Source organism: Anabrus simplex, chromosome 7 (assembly GCF_040414725.1).
Source record: "Anabrus simplex isolate iqAnaSimp1 chromosome 7, ASM4041472v1, whole genome shotgun sequence".
Classification (NCBI taxonomy): Eukaryota; Metazoa; Arthropoda; class Insecta; order Orthoptera; family Tettigoniidae; genus Anabrus; species Anabrus simplex.
In genome coordinates, this window is record NC_090271.1 from 341,806,814 (window position 1) to 341,831,555 (window position 24,742).

General features: G+C 37.9%; 1 protein-coding gene across 2 annotated transcripts in view; it reads right to left on the reverse strand.

The window, feature by feature from the left end:
• Positions 1-24,742, reverse strand: part of dock (SH2/SH3 adaptor protein dock) — a 104,391-nt gene that overhangs the window by 23,608 nt on the left and 56,041 nt on the right. For both annotated transcript variants that reach the window (XM_067151822.2, XM_067151823.2), the window contains exon 5: positions 1,802-2,026. In XM_067151822.2, coding sequence (XP_067007923.1) covers positions 1,802-2,026 — 225 coding nt within the window. The remainder of the gene's footprint in view (positions 1-1,801; positions 2,027-24,742) is intronic.

Genomic DNA, 24,742 nt, shown 5'->3' on the forward strand with positions numbered 1-24,742 from the left:
AAATGAAAAGATTAGCGCAGGATAGAGTGGCATGGAGAGCTGCATCAAACCAGTCTATGGACTGATGACACAAACAACAACACTCCACTTTCTTCGGTCTTTCCGCCACTCCTCCAACACTGTGTCCCAGTTCAGGTTTCTTTCTATAATGCTGCGTTGGATGGTATCCTTCCATCTCAATCGTGGTCGTCCACGGCCTCTCCTTCCTTGGATTTCCATTTCCATCACCTTTTTTTGGCATTCTTTCATCGCTCATTCGCTTTATGTGCCCAAACCATCTTAGTCGGCTCTTCTCTATTCTATCATTCATTTTTTCCACTCCAATTTCTTTCCGGATTTTCTCATTCCTTATTTTGTCTCTTCTACTCTTCAAGAATTTCATTTCGGCTGCCTGTATTCGACTCTCATCCTTCTTTGACATTGTCCAAGTTTCTGCTCCGTAAGTTGTTATGGGTACGTAATACATCTTGTACATAGTATCCTTTGCTTCCGTTTGCACATCTTTGTCCCATAACATGTTTCTTACACTATGATAGAAACAACTTCCAGCTTGAATCCTTTTACTACTCTCAGCATCCAGTCGAGCATTCTCCATTAATTCACTCCCCAGGTATTTAAACGTTTCCACTACTTCCAGGGGCTATGTTAAATCTCCATTGCAAATTAGTGGTACTTTTCTGAACTGTGCAGTCCTTTATAAAAAGCAACATTTTCAATGAACTACCAACTGTTTCCAGAGATGGCATTCTCCTTGCTTAGTGTAAAGTTTGGGCTGACAGATGGAACAAAGATCCAGAAATTAAGGTTTTTCACTCAGATCACGTTTTCTCAGTCTATTGTAAAGTAAGAATTCTGAATTGGTGTCCCTTTTCCTAGGCCGGGACAAATATGAACAAATAATATGGGTTGGAATTATCTTACCATGGCCTCCAGCGAAGCTTCATTTCAGTTCATCCGTGTAGTGAACTTACAATAAGCAAGTAGTGAAGCATGGCACAGTATAGAGCAACTGCCACCACCAGGAACTTTTGGTCACTCAACTCCAGCTTCTCAACTCTATATGTTGTGTTCCTTTAATAATTATTATAATGTAACAATCAACTATTTATGGGTTATAAATGTATCTGCTTGGAAATAAAGTCACTTAAGTACCGTCAACTAATTCATTGAAAATTCATCACATGGATGCCCTTCTGGGAACTGACCAAATCTATGATATACCCCATGTCATAGTAGTCAGCTCACAGCAAGTGGTATTCATACACAGTAGGCTGTGGTCTGTTTGGACTACAGCGCAGCATACAAAGTATCAAGACTGTCTCCATGGTCCTGGAACAAACTGATGATAATTCTCCCTGAAGATACAGGTAGTGAAGGAGAGGATGCAAATGGCCTTGAATTAGCATTACGCTATGTACAACAACACGCTGCTGCCACATAACTAATGTGATGTTTATGCCACATAGGCACAACATTGCATCAGCAAGCAGATTTAGTTCTTTATGCCAAAAGGAGATAATACATTTTTCTAATTAAGAAGAGTCATGGCTTCCTTCATACAAATGTGAAGGTTACCTCCTAAATTACGAGAAAAATATTGTACTATTAAACAGTGCATTACAAAATGCAACAAAGGTGTATAGTAAGTACAGTTCTTGTCATTGAGTTCTATAGGAGCTAAAATATACTAGAAATTTACCTCTATCATGGATCACACCAACATTCCAAATTACAAAGGTATTTTATTCAAGGAAGTCTGAAGACCCCAGATGTTTCATTAATGACTTGAAATAAAACTTACGTTAGTTTCACTATCTCGAATAAGAAAATCTCCGTCGTGGCCATGTTGGTTTAGGAGGTTGTCGCACTGCGCTCGGGTGATTGTGCCGTAATACCAAGGTTTACCCACAAGATGAGGTCGATCGACAGCACGCATATTAGCATCAGGCCGTCGATCTAGAGAATCTTGCCTGTCGCTGCCACCATCACGATTTCTATACGGCTGAGTTAAATATTCACTTAATTCCTGCAATGAAGACAGTTCATCAGTACCAATTCACAATAACATGAAGTAAATAAAATACTCTGTTATAGTTATTACCTATCTAGGATGAATTCTAATGTTGACAACAATCACTCACTCTCTCTGAGCCAGCGGAATTAACCAATGAAGGTTAAAAACCCTGGTACGGTTGGGAATCAAACCCGGGACCCCATGCATGAAAAGCTAGCATCCAAACCTTTTAGCATCGGAACCAGACACAACCCCAAACGATATAATGTTATTTGCTCTATATCCCACTAACTACTGTTACGGTTTTCGGAGAAGCCAAGGTGCCGGAATTTAGTTCCCCACGAGTTCTTTCATGTGCCAGTAAATCTAATGACATGAGACTGATGTATTCAAGCACCTTCAAATACCACCGGACTGAGTAACGATCGAACCTGCCAAGTTGATATAAAATGAACTAATTTCCACTGAAAAGACCACGCTAACTGATTTAAGTCTAAGTAACTTGTTGGAAATCAGGAAAAATAAAATAAAGTAAATTAAGTCTATTACCAAGGAAAAAGATGGAGAGCAGTGGCTTTAAATATTTGCACTCTGATAAATATGTTCATTACTGACTTATGTGTTGTACATTCAAAGTTTTTTTCATACAAAATCTCAAATCAATCAATTCTATCACCACTGAACCACATGTAAATTGTTCACCCAGTGCTTTTTTAACCGATTTCAAAGAACTTGAAAATTTACCGAACATTTCCCACGGTGAATAAAAAATTATTACAATCCCCAACCCCTCTTTCTATAAATGAATATTTGTCCTAATTTGTCCCCTTGAATTCCAAATTTATCTTCATACTGTGATCTTTCCTAGCTTTAAAAGCGAATTAGTCTTCTCTCGAATGACAGCCTGGAACATCCCACTTTAGTCGAACAGCCCTGAATACTCAACCACGTGAAGAGCCGTGTAACCTCGTTCATGCAATTTTCTCAATAGAGATCTTCCCTTAACACGTAAATACTTATCTGAGACGAAATTCTAAAAGAATGATTCCCGTAAAGTACATTCAGTGAAACTTAGAGGACTTCTCCTCTAGGTGACCTGACTTTTCGTACCATTTTCTGCTGCCTTTCTCACAACAATGCTGAGGTCTTCCTGCAGTCGCACACAAACTTGTAACTTACACGGTATAAGTATAGTTACAGGATCAGATAATACTTCACCTATTCTAACTCTCAGAGCTCTATTTTCCAGAAATTTAGTCACCCATTAAACCACTCTCATTTTTGTCAGCAGTCTCCTATGATCTACCCTATCAAAAGTCTTGAATAGGTAAATAACAATACAGTCCATTTGACCACTGCTACATCTTGCTGGAATCTCACAAGTTTAGCCTCACTGGAATAACCTTTCCAAAACCTCAACCACCTTCTGTCAAACCAGTTAGTAATTTCACAAACGTGTAATATAATCAGAAACAATGCTTCCCCTGAGTTAATATGCAACACATGTCAAAGTAACTGGCCTGTAATTATCTTCTTTACGTTTATCACTCTTTTCCTGGTACACAACTCTCCATCCATTTGGAATAGCTCCTTCTAAGAAACAATAATCAAATATTTCATATAAGGCACTACATTCCAACCTGTCACCTACAATATATTCCCAGAAATATTAATCCCAGTTGCTTTCCTAGCTTTTAACTTTAGTATTTTTTTTGTAAAAATCTTCACCATAGGTAAAATTCAGTACATCGCCAGTATTAGTAACCTCCTCATCCTGGACATATCAAACTATGTTTACATACAGGTGACTAACTTCTGTAAGTCCTCATATATGATCCCGGCAATGTCTTTCCTGGAACTTTCTTCAGCCTTGCCCTTCCATTTTTCACTAAAATTCGTGTGACTGCCAATTATGTTTGCCATAATGTTATTCTTATCTGACTTTTTTTTGCTAAATTCATTTTTCTGGTAAGCTGATTTAATCTCCCCTTATTTCCAAACTATAACATGCATCTCCCCCACAATCTCTCTATTTCTCTGTTATAATAGCGGGTCCATCCCATTCGTTTCCACCTTTAAAGGTACGTACTATCTGCGAAACCTTTAGTGACACTGTTTTATGGGGGTGAGGGACAAGGAGGGAACTCAACTCCTCCAGTAGAACTGCCAACTGAATGGAACTGAAATATCAATTACATCGGTAGTGTGGTCAATATGAATTTTTCAAACCTTTGTTATCTAAAGCCCACAACTGTGTCACACACGCACACCTGCAAATAGTCTTGTGGTGACATTTTTCTTTATTACAGATATAATTTCAATCATAATAAAATCGAGTGGCCTGCCTCCTTCTTTATTAGGGGTGCATGGATAGACAGGAAAGGTTTTAATTCTCTTAATTGTGGACGTACATGCCACAGATCGTTCAATCGACTTCTGTTGGAGAAAGAGCAACTGTTTTTCTTTTTTCTGTATCACAGCAGTCTTCTACGTCTGCCCTCACTGTGTATAGACTCTGTGCGTATAGCAATCTGCTGCTGCGGGCGGAAATTACGAGAACTACTTAGGGGCACCTTCATCAACAGCTGACCATAAGAAGCTGGATTATATATGATGTTTACATACATATATTCAATCATTTTACCGTGGCCTTCTATCGCTGAATCCAAAGCCCTATGTATTGATCCGGTCATGTTTGTGATGTACATAGCCACCGCGATGGATCATATTGGCGTGAAGGGTAGAACCTTGTGTCTCTGTACATTCTCTATCCCAAGTTTTATTTTGTTTTTGACTCAGTATATGATACCTACGTATGTTTTTCAGCTAATTTCTTATCTCCCTCCCACCCCCACTTACAATGAATATATCATCCTTCATAGTTTTGGCTTTACTTGATAAAACGACTAGTGGCTGGGTATAACGTGAAAGCGGGACCCAATAAATAAAGAAGGGGAATAAGTAGAAGGAGAAGAATCATTTTACAATGCTGTCTTCAGATGATTATTTTTTAATGTCATAACGTTCGGGCAGATCTATATGCTTGTTGTTGTCTGCATTAATAGATGTTGTGATACAAACGTTTTCTTCACGATCTCATGAAATGCGTTTGAAAAGATGGTGGATCATAGCAGTAAATCGCAAGAAGTAATTCGGGATTTATACATTTTAATTAATACAAAATAACTCTTTACAACAAGCATTTTAATTATTTTACAAATAGATTAACATTTAGAAACAAATTATTATAGCAATGTTATATTTGCAAAGCAAGTTGCAGTAAGCCATCTTTTTTAGAGCACACACATCATAATAGATACACATTGTATGGTATTGCTACAGTCTTAATTATAGCCAGTATAATAATAATAATAATAATAATAATAATAATAATAATAATAATAATAATAATATACCGTATGTAGTACAGACCAAAGTGTGAAATTTTATAGTATTCCGTTACATCCGAATGAAATGGATTTGGAAAGGCAGTAGACAAATACAATTACACAAGTAGGGCTCCATTACACAATATAAATAGCTCACAGAAATACTGTATTTTATATCCGTAACTTCATGTCCTCGTCCTGAAGTGGTGCATTTCTTTTTAAGCACACCCCTAATGGAACTGAGCTGCATGCATCGTTTAAACCACATACCAACCCTCATGCCAATCTTAAGTTTCTGGCAGTGTCAGGTTTCAAGTCCGGGCCCCCGAGGAAGGAGCTAGTAGCGCCAATCGTTATATTACAGAGATGGACTTGATCATATTATAAATACAGACACATAATGTATAAATAATCACTTATTGGCAACTTTAAGTGATTTTGAAAATTTTCTTCTCATGCATAATTTGAGTGTACATGCGGTTTCAATATCAGGAACATCAAGCTTGAGAAGCTCCTCTACTCTCTTCCCCCTGTTGTAGTTCCCTTTCCCTACGTTCGAGATGCGAGGGAGAGACCATTCACACGGTCGATCAGTTACCCAAGGTGGCATGTTCTGAGCAAAATGGATAAACAACAGCTGAAATATTATTACATTTCATGGAAACAATTATTCGCCTTCATGAAATAATGATTGTTACCAAGGTCTTCCTTAGAAAACATGGTTATGTTTAAAATGAATTAAAATTAAAATTAATTGCCTTCCTAGCAGCATTAACCTATGCTAATATGATATCGTATTAGAAATAAACCAAGGATATTTTTCTGAAGACAGCCTTGTTGGATGTGTATATGAACACTAATCTCGTTATCACCACTGCTAGTACAAAAATGACTACATTCGCTCTATCGTGAAATGGTAGGATATCTAGTGAACCAATGTTTCTTTCTGATCACATTTGCAGTTATTGCTCTGTTGCCATTTCCTAAGAACTGTTTTTCTTGTAAATTTATTACATGACCACTTTCTGCAAGTTTGGAATAATGTGGCCAATTGTTGTTGCACAAATCACACTGAAATCCCACTGTTGTTATTTAGTCTGCCATGGCAGCACGCAGTGAGACGACAGCGAATATGTGTGCGGTGAAACACAATAACTTTCATTTCTCCCATGAGCGCACAGAGCCTACAGACCGTGTTCTTTTCCAAGCAGTAGTTCTAAAGTATTCATATGATGTACTTGGATTTTCCTCAGCCATTGCAATAGCTTTCAAAGTTCATTTTTCACCTATATATTTTTTTGCTTTATTGTAAAAATAATAATAGTATTCAAAGTTTTGCAATTACACCACCAGACGTCTTACGCGTTGCATAATCGATTCACTTTTGGTGTCATAAGTTGCCAATCCGTATCTCGAAGACAACCGAGGTCTACCGATTCTGCACTAGGGAGCCGAAGTGTCACTAAAAGTTTTGCGGATAGTACCCTGTTTCATTTTTATTTATCATCTTCCATTGAGCATAATCACTTTTTTTTTACTCCCCCATGCCCATCTTATCAACCAAATAGTATTGCCGAATAATAGTCCTACTTTTAGAAACTTTCTATCGCAGTTATATTTAACTACGACAAAACAGCTTTGTGATCAGGACTGATCACCTATACCTATAACATCTATCAGTTCAGTTTCCCTATCATCATCATCTGCAATTACTTGCGAGCGAGTATAATAGTCTTAGTCTTCTAATTGATGTATGTTTAGACGACTGATCAGTCCAATCCATTAGTTACATACTCTACTATCGTCCCTTAAGAATTAATATTGCGTAACTGACTAAACTCGAAGTTTAAAGGAGAGAGAGAAAAAAACAGATTATCTTCAAAATAACATGAGATAATTGAATTAATTTTTATATTCTGATGTAAATGCCTCACTGGATACTCAAATAGTGTTTTAAAAAAATCCATAGCGTCAGTTACGCAATATTGGATCGGTTAAATTTTCAAAAAGCTCTGAGTTGGCATTAAAACTAAAATAAAAACTTATAAAAAATCGAGGGTGTTGGATTTTTTGGAACACTCAAATTGGGCCATATAAAACGAGTCTTGAACTATGATCATAATACAGAATTTATAGCTTGCATTCTTTCTGACAAGTGTGTAAGGTTGCCATAATAAGAGTGACAATTTTTAGGAATTACACTTTTGATTTTATTTTCTCGATCTTTAAGTGTTCTTGGTAAAGTTTTGGAAGCTCTTGTTCACCTACTGGTCCAGGTCTTCTGGGCATCTCCATAAAAATCATACTCAAAATCCAATTTGTAGAAAACTACTCCAGTCGGATCGTATTTAATAACTTTTAAGGTCCATTACAGTTGGGTCGTAAGCTTTTTGTCTGGGACGAATGGAGTCATAAATCCCTGAAAATTTACGGCATAATTGGTAAAGAAGGATATATAGAAAATAAAGTTCTTAAAGAACGAGTGGTCGAGATAAACAGCATTTCTCGTGCTTCTTTCGACACTGATGCATAGTGGCTGCGAAGTGTGATTTTATGGTTCTTTAACTTGTATTCAATTGCACTATGGACTGACTCACATTTCAATTGGGTGTAACCTTTTTCTAGGAATTTCTGGAAAATCACAACCCCAGTTTTCTTGGCTAACTTCAACAAAGTATTGGACATCACTATGTTACTATGTTGATAGGTGCATTTGAATAATACAATATGATAGGAATTCTGGACTTTTCCAACTACTTGCTTATTGCATCGATTTATGCCAGAGGTAAAGACTGAAGCTACCAGTTGTTCAGCTTGACTTTTATTGAAACAATAGATTGTTACATCTAAGATTAGTTATATACTGCGTTTTGTAATATAACTTGCTAGCCCTCAAAAACCTTTACTGCCTGAAGGTCCATGGTTAACACTGCACATGCTTGGCTTCTGCATCCTTTTTGTCCTCTTATTTTCTTATTTTGAGCTCTGTCTACGAAGGAAGCCACGATTTCCAGAATCGACTAAGTTAAAGCTTTTCAGTCTGTCAAACACAGTCGAGTCCAGAAAACTCTGCTTAATGTGGATCGAAGGGTGGCCGGGTTATCAGGAATGGAAGTACGAGCGTTTCCTCAAAAAATACAGTACTGTATTGTTTGCTTGAGAAAACAATAGAATAAACTATTTAAATACCCTTAAACAAAGGAAAAGCATGTACTATAGAGCCTTTACCACATGAAAATGAAAATTTATGAATACACGATATACAGTAATTCACCTGATAAGACAGACCTCAGAAAAATACTTTATGAAGGCATAAAGCTGTCTATAATGAAAATTAACTAGCTAAAACTGGCTACGTTTTTAAAAAAGAAATGTGCATATCCTGCTGTCTTCCGCACTGCACTCTGCGCTTTGCTGCTTCATCATAAAGACAGCGAAGGAACAGTAAGTCCACTACCGACGCACCTTATTGTTCAAAATACTGAAGGGCGGTTTCGACAGCCTTTAGTCCCTCATGATGTGATATTTTAGGAACCTGTACGGTGGAGTCCTCAACGTCAACATCTTCACCATTTTCCGGCATTTTTTCATTAAATGTGACACGTGGTGGAGGAATGGGAATGTGACGTGAGACCAACGAATGCAGGACCTTGAACGGGTCTGCGAGCAGAGCTTTATTGCCCTGCCAGGGTGTGGCCAAGTTACCTGGACTGCCGGGTTATCGAGTGCCGAGTATTCGGGACTCAACTCTATAAATATTACACTGTAACATACCTGTAAAAACACACACTATTAAACAAATGATGACATGTATCGTTCTTAAAAGAACATCAGATTCTATAAAGTCACATATAAGAATTTGTAAACTGGAACTTATCTTAATGGAGTCCTGCTCTGTCTCCACTACAGTACACAATGCAAGGTGTCTGAAAAACTGTTACTCTTTCATTAGCTCATATCCAAACCGGCTGACTCTCCACCTAGTGTTCCCTTAGTATTATCATTGTTGTGCTATCCTTACTATTATTTCTTGTATTACAATTTCTTTTAAAACTATGTATGGATTTTTAATGAGCATTTAATGGTCTGCTTATTATAATATACCCAAATATAAAGACAGAAACTTTACACCTAATAAATACTTTATTCTATAAGCGTTTAGAAACACTTAATATTACAGTAATATCACAGTACCGGTTTCAACCTCATACTTAGGTCATCATCTGCTGAAGAACCTGTTAATAACTATGTACAATCCTAAAACATTACTTAATCTGATCATAAATGACAAATAGTTGATTAATTAATTTATTATTAGATGAAGTAATGTTTTAGGATTGTACATAGTTGTTATTAACAGGTTCTTCAGCAGTTTAAGATGACCTGAGTATGAGGTTGAAACCGGTACTGTGATATTAAGTGTTTCTAAACGCTTATAGAATAAAGTATTGATTGGGTAGAAAGTTCCCATCTTTATATTTGGGTATATTATAAGTATCAATACAGACAATGAAGCTAATAGATTATAAACTGCCTATTATAATACTGGTAATTTTATTATTATAGATTTCTTGTAAGATATTTTTAGCGATAAATGATAATCTAAAAGATTGTCTCGAGTGGCAAAGACAGTGCATAAATTCAGAGAATTTACTACAGGTAAGAATATTCTAACCCACATTCCAGACCTTTAAGTCAGAGATTCCCTTCTGTGGGATTCATTAAGTGTTCATGCAAAAAGTATGAATGTTGTCCAGATGTTAATTAAGTAGGGCAAACAGGGGGGAATTTTTTTACAAGTTCAATATTCAGCATCAGTTTCTTGACTGAGAGTCTTCTTCCACTGCAGAGGGAAGGTGGATTCATATTCCTGAAAATGATAATTGGTGCCATAATCTTCAGCTCTAAGATGTTCGAGGGTACTCCTGGACTCAAAGTTGTTTGAAAGCACGGTTGTTTAGATAACAGACTCATCCGTATTACATGTTGTGTCAATAGACTTGTAAATTTGTAGAACACTGGGTAATTTTTGTAAATTTTACTTGTTGACAGCTTCATTAATTGCTCTTTGACACAGCCATGCATAATCAGTGAAATGCTAAGCTCACCATGATAAAAATTTCAGATCTCTGCATGCCGTAATTTCTGCACAAATACACACACTTCTGGATATTACAGACTGAACTAAGGACTGAATGAACCTAAAATGGCAACTTGTCTAATATATGTAGTAAGCACTATTCCTTGTTTATCCTTTTGAATATACTGTTTCAATTTAGACGTCTGCAGTTTTAGTTTTGCTGTGTGTATCAACACGGCTCAGCAACAATCACTTAAAGTTGTAGAACTCTCTCTTCTGAAACTGTGCTTCTCCCATGGTTACAACCTTGCGCAGATATTATAAAAAATATTATCCGCTCCATACCCACGAATGGTTATTTGCAGATACTGTAAAATAATATTTAGTATATTACACCCAAGGTTAACATAATACAATAGGCCTGATACCTGGCACCAGAATCTCTACAGTCACAGGTTTAATTTTCTCTTGCAGCAACTACAGACATATTGACCTTCCATTAATTGCGGGCAGGAGCCAGTTAGGCTTTGGTCAGATTGATGTCTTTATGGTCTCAAGGCTCTTTATACTGTATATCACCATTCTCCCATACCATTGTCAAGGATCGTCTAACCACAAGCAAATATAAGAGCATACCCGAGTGAAAATCAATAAACTTCATTATTTAGAAATTATCAGCAAAATTATCTGCAATGGTACACAGTTTGACTCCGCGAAGACAGTAACTTTGCGGATATCCACATCCGTGGGTTGCTCAACAGTTGGAAAGGCAAACACTATACATCTTAGCTCAATGACATGGCTGTTTTATATACAAGGGCTGTAAATAAAGTAGTGGTCCAGACACTCGCACGAGATCGGTCAGGCTCTTGATGTGCAGTTGGGAGTGTTGTTGCTGTGTGGTGTTGAAGTGAACAGTGTCAGTTTCACCGCTCTAAAGCATCAGCGTTCGTGGATTAAAACAGAGGTTGCCCGTGACAAAATGCATCAGAATGTTGTCAAGGATTACGTAAATCCTGTGGCGAGTATGCATTTCTGTATACGATGGATGGACGATGTGTGGAGGCATTTCGTGAGGGTTGGAACGAGACTGCGGTTTTGCACCGCACAGGTCGGCGTTGCCGTCTATTCGTCAGGATCAGACTGACAGCATGTGTGGTCTCGTTTTGGCAGACCATCAATGGAATCTCCGGAAATTATTCGTAGATGTTGTCCTCAGTCATCAAACGGTGTGGTACATACTGACGAAATGCCTTATAACACAAAGAAAATTGCATGCTGTTGGGTTCCACATCAACTCACCGATGTACAGAAATGGCACCAGTATGCACTGGCTGGCATCCACCTGGACAGATACCACAACGAAGGTGACTCATTTTTGCAGCTTATTGTCGCCACTGATGATATGTGGACTCAAGCCTATGAGCCTGAATTAAAGCGTCAATCCAATGAACGGTGTCGCCCAGGTTCGCCACGTCCACAGACATTTTGACGGGAACCCAGTCAGGCGAAGTTTGTGCTGATTGTAACAAACAGCAATGAAGGTGCTATTCTTAGGCATACTGTGCTTGAGGGACAAACCGTCAACATTGACTACTGGAGTGGTATCTGCATCCACCTACGCAGCACAAACGTCCAAGTTTATTGCGAGATGACTGTCCTATCGTGTTGCATGACAACGCTAGCATTGGGAGGTCTAGGAACACATAGGAGTTCTTGCAACTTCGACCTGTTTCCGAAGTTGAAGGCCGCCGATGGCAGTAGGGCACTTCGTCGCCCTCGGCCTCCAACATTAGACTTTGCAGGTGACTAACCGAAGGAATATAATGCAATTGTACTTGTTAGCTCATTAAATATTTCATTCTATCGATATTGCCACTACTTTATTTGCAACCCTCGTAATACATTGTTTGTACCATACATCAACCCAGTTTCTTAAGCATTTAAAGTGACAATATTATAATTAAAGAAAAAATGATGTAATTCATATATCAGTCAAGGTGCCCTTTCAAGTCCATGGCACAGTCTGCGATATCCAGAAATGTTTGTATGTCGTGTGCAATGCCCTGTCAAATCTCTGTCATAGGTGCGCAAAGCATTTCGCTGATCGTGCATACCAATGCCAAAGAGTAATTCTTGCTCCAAGAAATGAAGCTGGCAACGTCACAAGTCCGTCGACACAACATGTAATACAGACGAGGCTGTCATCTACACGACAGAACTTTTGAACAACTTGGAGCGGACAATTGTAGCACCCGATTATCCTTATCAGGAATATGAATCCTCCTTTCCTCCGCAACTATCAGTCAATATTATTGAAGCTGCCAAAATGAGGAGGGCAAAGTAGTTTTCATTTCTTGGATTCAAATCAACCATTCCGATATACTGTTTCAATTTAGACGTCTGCAGTTCCCTGTTTGCAGAGTTTCGCTACGAGCATCAAGACAAGGACAATCTCTCTGAATTGTAGGCCTAGATCTTCGGAAACCATGCATCTCCCATAATTAACTGTACATGGGCTGTTCAAGATTGGAAAGGCAAACACAATCAACATATTAACTCCAAATGGAGGGATACTTAACATAGTTTATCCAGAAACTCTATAAAGAAAAATTAGTTCGTTTTTTAATATTTATAGTCCTTTATGTTGTTTTAATATTATCTGCACCATCCACCAGCCTTGTATCTTAGGCATTAAAAGAAACAATATAATTAAAATTTGGGAACTGGAGGAGGATAAAAGAATGGCATTCAAAGATTGGATAAAAACGAAGTTAAAAAACTGAACATGCAAATATGAAGTGGAGAAGAACAGGGGGCAATTTTAGACAGACATTTGTGGAAGCAGCTATTGAGGTGTGAGGGAAAACAAAAGCACAGGTTAACGGAAAGGAGACACGGTGGAGGACAAACAATTTAAAAAAACAAATTAAAGAGAGAAACAAGGTGAAGATTGATGACTGTTGTTTAAAGACGGATTAAAAACCCAATATCCTCCACTGACCACAATTCAGAACGTGAGGACGAAGAATGAATGGATGGATTTGAATTTAAAACGCTCAGTGGAACAGACCCACAGTGCCTCACATGCACATAAGCTGGCATAACACAATAGAATTACTGACCAAGGGACTGCCTCTATAGCAAGATACTGAAACGACGATGCTTGTAGTCGAAAGCAGCCCAAAATCCAAGTCATCGGCCCCTCATAATGGTACTTATCGGTAGAAAAGTAGAACCATGGTGTTTGTCAAGTTGCGGTACTAATCACGGTTAGCGTAGACTCGCGGCATTCCACACATTATGGTACTACTCACAGGTAATGAAATTTGCACATGTATTACAGACCTAGAGTGTTTTGCACACTGCAGCGCCATTGACAAGCAACCAAACCTGTGGTGCTCATCACCAAAGTGTACTAACCACAGGGACTAGTACTATCCTGCGGTGTTCCTCATATAGTGGGTACTAATCATAGGCAAGCCAGAACCATGGGTTCCGTCATCCCATGGTGTCGCTCATATCGTGCTACTAATCACAAACCTATTTGGTACCTAACATAGTGGTACTAAGCACAAGGAAAAGCGACCCATGGTGTTTTCCGCGTGGTGGTACTAATCACAAATAGTTTCATGGTTCTAATATAATCATCCTTGGTCGCCCCTTTTAGTCGCCTCTTACGACAGGTAGGGGATACCGTGGGTGTATTCTTCATCTGCGTCCCCCACCCACAGGGGGTAACAAGGTGCGACAATGGGATAGGAAAGCCCTAGGAATGGGAAGGAAGCAGCCGTGGCCTTAATTAAGGTACAGCACCAGCATTTGCCTGGTGTGAAAATGGAAAACCATCTTCAGTGCTGCTGACAGTGGGATTTGAACCCACTATCTCCAGGATGCAAGTTCACAGCAGCACGCCCCTAACCGCACGGCTAACTCACCCGGTACCGAATAGATCAACAATAGACTTGATATTTATAGTGAGAATGATAATGGAAAAACATCTAGAAAGGAACAAGGAAATCATCTTTGTATTTATGGATTTGGAAAAAAATTATGATACACTTAAGAGAAAATATGTATGGGAATGCCTACTGAGAAGGAATGTAAAAAAATCCTTAACAAGATAAAAATGTTTTATCATGAGAGTAAAAGCAGTGTATAAGTGGGGAGTAGTAGCTCTGAAACATTTTATACAGAAATATATCTCAAGCATGGAAGTTCAAGTCGCCATTATTGTTTATTATATGGATGGATGAAATCATAAAACATGTGAAACAGTATCAGTAGTGATGAAGTGAATGCTTTGGTACTTGCAGATGATGTGGTGATCTTGGGAAAGGGAGAAAAGGAAGTACAAAGGAGACGCGACATATTGAATGAAAATCTGGAGTTTGGAATGATAATTAGTAAAAAGAAAACTGTAGTCGTACACTGTGGAAAAGAGAAAAAGAGAATCCAAGTGAACATAGATGGAGAACAGTTTACATATCTGGGTAGCATTATTAATAGAGGTAATGAAATCAACCCTGAAATAACAGACCGAGGAAAGGTACAACATTTTATCAGCAAGTCGGGGAGCTTTTATGGGATGACAATAAAATTATAATATAAACAGTATTTCATACCAATTGTAACATACGGACTGGAAACGCCGGTAACTAATAAGAGACAAGATAGCAAAATCCAAGCAGCAGAATGAAAATTTTAAGAACATCGGTTAAAAAGACAGGAAGAGAGAGAATTCAAAATATTAAAATCAGAGAAGAGCTAAATATAGAACCATTAGTACAGAAGATACAGAAAACAAGACTGAGATGGTTCGGACATGTAAAAAGAATGGGAAAAGAACAGGTAGCAAGAAGGGAATTTGAAAGAGAAGTTAAGGGAAAGAGACCAGTTGGAAGACCAAGAAGAAGGTGGATGGATCAGATTTGGAAGGACATTAGGGAAGCTGGATTGGATGTGGCAGAAGTAATGGAGCAGTAAAAGTGGGAGGTCAGAAAGTAGTGGAGGAAGCTTGTTAACCACACCCGGGCGACTGGAGTGGGAGTGCATGCAATTTATGTAAAAACAATGCATGTTTAAAAATATCTAACAGCTGAATTAATAAACGTAGGTAAAATTGCAGGTTCATGTAGTAATAAATAAATAAATAAATAAATAAATAAATAAATAAATAAATAAATAAATAAATAAATAAAACACCAGAAACTTCAGTCTTTGGACACAGAATATTGGGAACAACTGAAAAAAAACATTGTTGAAATGGCTGAGGAGACAGTATTGCTAAAGAAACCAAAGAAGCATCCGTGGTGGACTCAAGAATGTGATGAAGCCATAACACAAAGACAAATCGCTTGGCAAAGATGGAATTCCCTGAAGAATCCAGAAAGATATGAAGACTTTCTGGAGGCTAAGAAACATGCAGCGAAAGTGATCCGCCAAGTAAAGCGCGCATTTGACAAAAACCAACCGACACAGATCGAGCAGGACTTCAATAAGAATAATACTAGGGATTTCTACAGAACCTTCAAACGCAACCTCACCAAGTCTACATTTCCGAGATCACAATGGAAAAGTTGCTTACAACGACAAGGATAACTGCCAAATCTTGGCTAAATATTTTGAATCTCTTCTTAACTGCGAAGAACCAGAATCAGAATTCACCTCTGAAGAATCCAGACATCCCAACCCAGACTCTTCTCCCCCCACAAAAGAGGAAATCAAACAGATAATTACATCATTAAAGAACAACATAGCACCTGGAGAAGATGCGATAATTGCTGAACTCTGGAAGTCTGCAGGTGAAAAGGCAATCGATAAACTAACTGAGATCATTCGTGAGATCTGGGAAACAGAGAAGATCCCAAATGATTGGACAGCAGCCCTGATTCATCCACTACATAAGAAAGGTGACAAAACAGATGTAAACAACTCTTGCGGCATCTCCCTTCTCTCAGTAACATATAAAATTCTCTCCAAAGCCCTTCATACTCGGGCAGAAGAGCAACTCTATTCACAATTGGGTGAATACCAAGGAGGCTTTAGAAAAGGATCTCGTACAGAGCAGATCATGAACCTTAAGCCTGTCCTGTCGTACCTAAAATCCAGGAATAAGAATTTTGTAGTTACTTTTGTCGACTTCCAAAAAGCCTACGACTCCATAGATCAACACACTCCTCCGCATTCTGAAGGAAATGGGCTTAGACAACAAAACGAGAGGTATAATTCAACAGACCTTAACCAGCACTACGTCCAGGGTGAAATTCAGGGGAGAAATTTCGAACGTCTTCGAAATCAAGACTGGTGTTAGGCAAGGGGATGGACTATCACCGCTTCTCTTCAACTGTATTCTGGAGAAAATCATTTGAGAATGGCGCAAGGAGATGTGCAAGGAAGAAGTTGAGAATGGCCAAATAGGATATAAGAAAGATGATCTTATCATAGACTGCCTAGCTTTTGCAGATGACCTAGCGATCTTTTCTGATTCCCTAGATACTGCTGAAAAACAAATTAACTAATTGAGAATCCAAGCAGCGAAAGCTGGCCTCCAAATCTCTTTCCAAAAAACAGAGTTTATAACCAACATCAAGCCAGCTCCCAGAGAGCTCATTGTGGAACAGGGAAAAATCAAGCAGGTGGAAAAGTTTAAGTACTTAGGCGAGTGGATAGTACCTAACAACTCTGAGAAAGAAGCAATCATGTGCAGAATCAACAAGATGGAGGTGGCATATCAGCCGACTAGGAATGTCTACAACAAAAGATCAGTGTCCATCAACGCCAAGCTTAGGCATTATTGTTCGGTTGTACGCCCAGAAGCTCTGTACGCAGCAGAATGCCTTGCAATGAACAGAAAAGGTCTGATGGAGAAGCTAGAAGCTAAAGAAAGAAAAATCCTGAGAAAGATTCTTGGACCAATCAAAGAAAATGGTGAGTACAGGAGACGACAACAGCGATCTGTACCAGCATATGGAGAGGATAAGGGACACGATTCGGGAAAGGAGGATTAATTTTTATGGCCATATAGCATGCATGAGCACACAGAGACAGACCAATAGGATCTTTTCCTACTTTCTTAACAAGAAAACCAAGGGACCCTGGTTTATCGAAGTTGAAAAAGACCTTCAAGAAATAGGAATCACACTCGAAGACATCCAGAAACGTGCTCCTCTCCAGAAAAAGCTCCAGGGATACAAGAGTTTCCAAGAAAGGCCAAAGTTGAAAACAGGCAAGAAGAGGACTGATGAAAGAAAGGAGGCTCACAGAACGAGAATGCGTGAGTACTGGGAAAGAATTAAAGCTCAAGGATGCAAACGGCTGAAATAACGTGGTCCACAGCAGGCCGAAACGAAGAAGAAAGAAGAAGAAAACACCATTTAACTGAATTTCTCTTTTCAACTGTTGCTACTGGTATTATACACCGTGAATTAACTTACAGATGGATAGCCCAAGTGGTGGCAAAAGGGGGCTCTGGTTAAGACGCAGCAGGTCGTTATGCTACTTAGGTTCCAAAATGGGTAAAAAATAAATAAGTAAATAAATGCAATGTAAATTTTAATCTTATACCAGTTGTATAGTATTATTTGAAGTAATTCCACATACTGTATATGAGTTGACTATATTTGTAATTACAGGAGATATTATAAATAGAATTTTGTAAACAATATAAATTTATTAAGGATGAGCTGTGTGTTTAATAGAAAAAATTGTTAGCATAAATTGTATAATATTGTATTCTAGGAAAATTTTCTTCTCTTGTTAATCTAGTGCTTGACAATGTATTTTAGCGTACCATTTGCCACCGAGGTAGACACCTCATTTGCAAATAAAGAGATTTTGATTTGCTTTGATCTTTCAACAGAGTATATTTGGTAATTTTGAAATTTTGTAGACCATGCAACTTCAGGCCTAATCATTGGAAGCCTACAGCAACTGTAGCATTAGGTGTATTGTCTAGTTAGTGATCACAGGTTGGCTTTACAGTCAGAAGTTTATATGAAGCTAATTTAGTTTCTCCTATTTTCGACTCTGGATAACTTTTCCTCTAAGAGTCATATAGCGACCATCGTCTCTGATTCATAGTGCGCTTTCTAATGGTACACCAGACGGGCAGGAATGGATATTTAGACTGTCAAAATGCCAACCTTTCAAAACTTTTGTTGCAAATTTCCAATGTTCACTAACAGCAGCATGGAGTATAGAACTGCGTCTTCTTTTCAATTTGCTTTACGTTGCACCAATGCAGATAGGTGTTATGGCAACAATGGGAAAGAAGATGGCTAGGTATGGGAAGGAACCGGCCATGGCTTTGGTTATGGTACAGCAGCAGCATTTGGCTGGTGTGAAAATGGGAAACCACAGAAAAGTATCTCCAGGGCTGACGACAGTGGGGTTTGAACCCACTATCTCCCAAACTGCATGCCCAATACAGCACTGTTAACTGAACAACGAGCAGGGTCTTTATGAATCATATAAACTGAATATAAAAATAACGCATGGCTCCAAATTTTCCATATTTGTTCTTGATAAAAGCTACTGGAGCACTTGTAACGGCATTTAGTATGAGTTTCCAGTACTCAGAAAATGTGTCTTTCTTCTTCTTCTTTTATGACCACATAGGATCACTTTAGTCAGTCCGTCGTTCAGGTCTCTTTGAAGGGATTGTTCGGGCTTTGCGGTCCTCCCAGTACTTCTTCAGACGCTCCGATCTTAGTGCCCTTTCCTCAGTTGAAAATGTGTGTGTTGTTGGTTTGTTTTGTGTAAGGGTAAAGCGGAGGTTTGTATTCTTGAGTTTTGTATTCAATTTTATCTTATTTGTGGTGTCTTCTGTTGTAAGGCCTATTTCCTTCAGATCCTCTCTTACTTCTCTGATCCATTTACATGCTGTTGTGGTATTTTTTGAGACGAGATTGTGTTGTACTAGTTGTTTCAGAAGTCTCGAATCCTGCATCCTCATGATATGTCCAAAGAATCCCAGTCTCCTCTTACGCATAGTATCTGTAATGGGTTCTAGCTCTTTGTACACGACTTTGTTAGGTATTAACCGCCACTGTCCATCTTTCTGGTATTTTTTGTTGATGCAGGTTCTTCCAATCCTCCTTTCAATTTTCTGAAGTCTGTCAGTCTTTGATTGTTTATTCAGGTAAAAGAGTGTTTCTGCTGCATATGTAGCTTCCAGTTTTATAACTGTGTTGTAGTGTTTTATTTTTGTATTTATTGATAGACATTTCTTTTTGTAGATATCCCATGTTAATTTTTGTGCTTTAGCTAATCTATTTGTTCTTACTTGGATAGAGATTTTTTCATTTAAGTTATGTGTTATTACTTCTCCAAGATATTTAAACTGAGTTACTATTTTGATTTTATTACCATTTATGGTGACTTCTTTTAGCTGTGTTGGTTTTTGGGGCATAATTTCTGTTTTTTCAAATGATATTTTGAGGCCAATTTTATTTGCAATGTTTTGAAGTTCTGATATCTGGGATTTTGCTTCTTTTATGTCCACTGCTAGTAATGCTAAATCGTCAGCAAAACCCAGGCAATTTGTTTTGATTTTTCGGCCAATCTTTATTTTGGGGGGACATTTTCTAAACCATTCCCTCATTACCATTTCTAGAGCACAGTTAAATAATAGTGGTGAGAGCCCATCTCCCTGCCGTAGTCCAGTTTTAATTCCAAATGTCTCTGATGTTTCACCCCTAAACTTCACTTTTGATTTGGTATTGGTGAGAGTCAATTTTATCATGTTTATTAATTTGGGGTGTAGTCCAAGGTGTCTTAAAATTTTAAACAGAGATTCTCTATGCATGCAATCATAAGCTTTCTTGAAATCTACAAATGTTAACAGCATAATCTCTGTTTCTTCTCCTGTTATAGTCCATTATCAACTTAAGACTCATGATCTGCTCAGGACAGCTCCTCCAGGGTCTGAAACCTCCTTGATATTCTCCTAGTTCTTTCTCAAGTTGTAAACTTATCCTATTAAGGATGATTATTGAAAATATTTTGTATGTTATATCTAGGAGCGAGATTCCCCTGTAGTTATTAGGGTCAGTTTTGTCCCCTTTTTTGTGCAGTGGGTGAATGAGGGCTGTTGTCCAGTGTTCTGGTAGTTCTTTAATCCAGATAGAGACAAATTGTTGATGGAGGGCAACTTTTGCTGAGGTTCCTGCATATTTCCAGATTTCCACAAAGGTCTGATCTTCTCCTGGCGCTTTGTAGTTTTTTAATTTATTCAGAGCTTGGTAGACTTCCTTTATTGTGGGGGGATTGATGTTTTCTGGTGATGTTTTTATCGGGGTGTTGGTGTCCAAATGAAGGAGTTCTGTAGGTTCCTCACAATTTAAAAGCTTGTTGAAATATTTAGCCAGAATTTCTGCATTGTCTTTATTGTTATGGGCCAGCTTACCATCTTCATCCTTCATCAGTAGGGTCGGGGGTTCATATTTTTGGAGCTGCTTTCTGAAGGTTTTGTAGTAGTCCCTTGATTGAGTTTTACTGAACTGTTCTTCAATTAACTGCAGGGTGTCCTTATGATGTTGTCTTTTTATTCTTCTTAAGACTTGGGTAGTTTCTTTTCTCTGTTTTACTAGCTTTTGATAGGATATTTCTGTCTTTTGGGACTGATGTAATAGCCATGCCTGATGTCTTTTCTCCACTGTTTCATCACATTCACTGTTCCACCATTGGTGTTTTTTACGTGGTTTAATTGGAGTCAAGTCTTCTGCAATTTGTTTAAGGTTATGTACTAAGTCTTCAAGTTTATCTGTGATTTTTATTTTTTCAGTTGCTTTCTGGTAATTTTTGTTGTTGATTAGCTGGGTAGGATCTATTTTTCTTTTAGTTTTAAGGGCTTGCTTTTGTTGTCTCCTCTGGGGAGTGAGTTTAATTTTAATTTTAACTACGTAGTGATCTGAACCTGTGTCTATTCCTCGGAGGACTTTGACGTTATAGATCTCTTTGTGGTGGTATTTGTCCATGCAGACGTGATCCAGTTGCCATTCTCCTTTAGTGTAGTCAGGGTGTTTCCATGTTTTGAGTTTTTGAGGTTTCCTCTTAAAACATGTAGATTTTGAGATTAAATTATGGTTTCTACACAGGTCAACTAGTCTCTCTCCATTTTTATTTATTTTCTTGTGTGCTGGCCATTTTCCGATGATGTCACGGTATTTTCTTTCTCTGCCTAGTTGAGCGTTGAAGTCGCCTATTAATAATTTTATATGGTGTTTGGGGATGTTATCTATGGTCTGGTCCAATAGGTCCCAAAATTCTCCTGTTTCCTCCTGGTCTTTTGAGGAGTTGTTTTTATCATTAGTGGGAGCATGGGCATTTATTATAGTATAGATTTTATTAGATGCCTTTAAGGTGAGCATTGAGAGTCAGGGAGACTGATCTGAATTCTTGAACTCTGAATTCTTTACTAAATTGATAATGTTTTTATTACTCATAATGCACTTGTGCAGGGCTCCAGTGGATAATGATTTATTTTAATTCTCAAATGCGATGGCTGAATGGATTATTTTAGATGAAACCTTCGGAAGTAACCCCGGCTTCGAAGTCCCATCACCCCTACTTGAGTAGTACGCACGACTAAACTCGGGAGCACATGGGTCAATGGTCTGTCTGTATAAGTGGACACTAAACTAATTCTCTATAAAGTAGGGTAATTTAATTATGAGAGGAATATGACTTCACTACTAAATGACAAGAATAGTGTTCCATACTTGAAAACACAAACTTTAATACGCTGAGAAAACACATGTAAAATTCTTTGTGAAATATATGCCACGAAACTTATACATAGACTTATGATGAGAGAGTCTCTACCTGATTTGCATTTTTTACCCCACAACTTTGTGATGTCGAAAGGGCGTCCCCTTTCGTACTAATTAACACTCGCAGACACTCATTATATAACACACTGTGATAAATTAAACAAATACAATTAATAAAATGCATATCTCACAACAGTTCATTATTCTTACATCATGATTTTATATATTACAAAATATGATTTATGATATCATATCATAGCGATTGAGGCGTTTAACTAAGCTTTCTTAAGCGCACTTTCTCGACATGTGAAAGTCTTGTAATATAGATAAGAAAAGGTTCCACCTTATCAATACCAATTTTATTTATATAATATTAACTCACAGGACCGGTTTTGACTTTCTGAACAGTCATCATCAGCTGTACATTGGTATCTTTACATAAGTCAAATATTGGTTGAATTGCCTTTCCTAATGGAGAAGTTGTAGGGAAGCACTATGTCCCAGCATTCAAATTGGGCATGTTTAAGAGTAAAAACTGGTTATATGGTACAATCTAGATATGGAAGCAAGTTTGTTTTTTAGGCCTAAAATTAGTGTAAATTAGCTCATTTTAAAAAGTACAGGTATATTAAACACTCTAAAATGCATAGCACATGTTAAAATCACATATTAAAATCCTTTATAATGGTTCAAATCACTTCATTGGAATGAATTTATACGTCTTGCGTATGTCTACAATCTTGTTTAAGTCCGATGAAGAATGTTAGTGCTTGCGTTCGTGGGCAGTGCTCTCGTGGGGGTTCTACTATATATTAAGATATATCCACTTGTATACTTGATAAATTTATCATATAGTTAATAGCAATTCCAGTATATGAACGGGGCAGCTGTGATTGATATGTTGACTTTAAGTATTGAATGTAGTCTCCGTTGTGCGTGAATATTTCAGATGCGGGTTGGTGGCTCTTTTCTCGTCTATAATGCTGGTGTGTGTGTGTGTGTGTCTGTAAGAGACAAAAGTAGTGTGAGAAATTATAATCTGGAAAAATGCCTGCTTGTGTGTGTGTTAACGTGATGAGTACTTACTATTGCTGTCGTGGTTGGGATGCGTTGAGTTTGGCCGCCTGGCGTGTACTGTATCACACTCTCTTTGGGCTTGTGTCAACTGCTGTAAGGGGGACAGAGGGGTGGGTAAGGAGAGTTACTGTCGTAGGGGTAGGGGTGGAGCCGGGCATGTCGGTCATCTGCGCTGTAGCGCATGCTGAACTCTGTTTGTTGATTATTTTGAAGTAGTGGTTTTTTAAAGCGGGGATGATTTTATTAGATATGGTGTTTGTTTTTTCTGTAATTTCGTTTATGTTGTAATTAGGAGTAACGTATTGATCTAGTAGTATGTACAATTCTTCTGTTATATTGAGCAAGGGGCCTTTAGGGTTTATATTTAATATTTTCATATCATTTGCAATGTTTGTGAAGCTGTGTTTGTATTCATCAATGTGCTGGCCTATTGAGGAAAAATTATTATGTTTTACGGCATTCTGTATTATAAGTTAAAAACTTCATTTTCCCGTATTGAACTGAGATTCACAATTGAAATATCAAAGAGGTTCAACCTTTTCAATACAAAACGTGTTGTATAAGAAGTTCACAACCTAATATTTATTGAATAATAAGGACCGGTTTCGACGCTCACTGCGTCATCATCAGCTAACAAAGATCAACAAATAGGCAAAGTACATGTCATGAATGATTTACATTAATAACTCTTGTATGGCTGAATACAAATGGTAAACTGCTTTGTCATAAAAGCTAGGAGAAACTTGAGTAAAATATGATAATGTTTAGACTTCCATTTCACTAACTTAGTTTTTCTTTCCTCTCTTAAAGATTCACTACCCTGTTGAGCTGAGACTAATTTGAAGAGCAACCTTATTCAATCGCCCAACATCAGGTGTCCCGGCCTCGACAAAATTTTTTTATTGGTTTGACTATATAACATCGGACCTGGACTTATGTGCCTGAAGTGAACAACAGAAGAGTGGACAATTTTACCATTATATTATTTTTACCACATAGTTTTATCACCATATTCAGACTCTCATGCTCATAGCATCAGTTCAATTTTATGCATAATTTTTTACCCATCAAACCACTATGTTTTATGTGTCACATCACATTATCATATTTTACTCAAGTTTCTCCTAGCTTTTATGACAAAGCAGTTTACCATTTGTATTCAGCCATACAAGAGTTATTAATGTAAATCATTCATGACATGTACTTTGCCTATTTGTTGATCTTTGTTAGCTGATGATGACGCAGTGAGCGTCGAAACCGGTCCTTATTATTCAATAAATATTAGGTTGTGAACTTCTTATACAACACGTTTTGTATTGAAAAGGTTGAACCTCTTTGATATTTCAATTGTGCATTCTGTATTCATTATATCGGACTGCGAAGTTCCTACCGGTACGTCCTATATAGC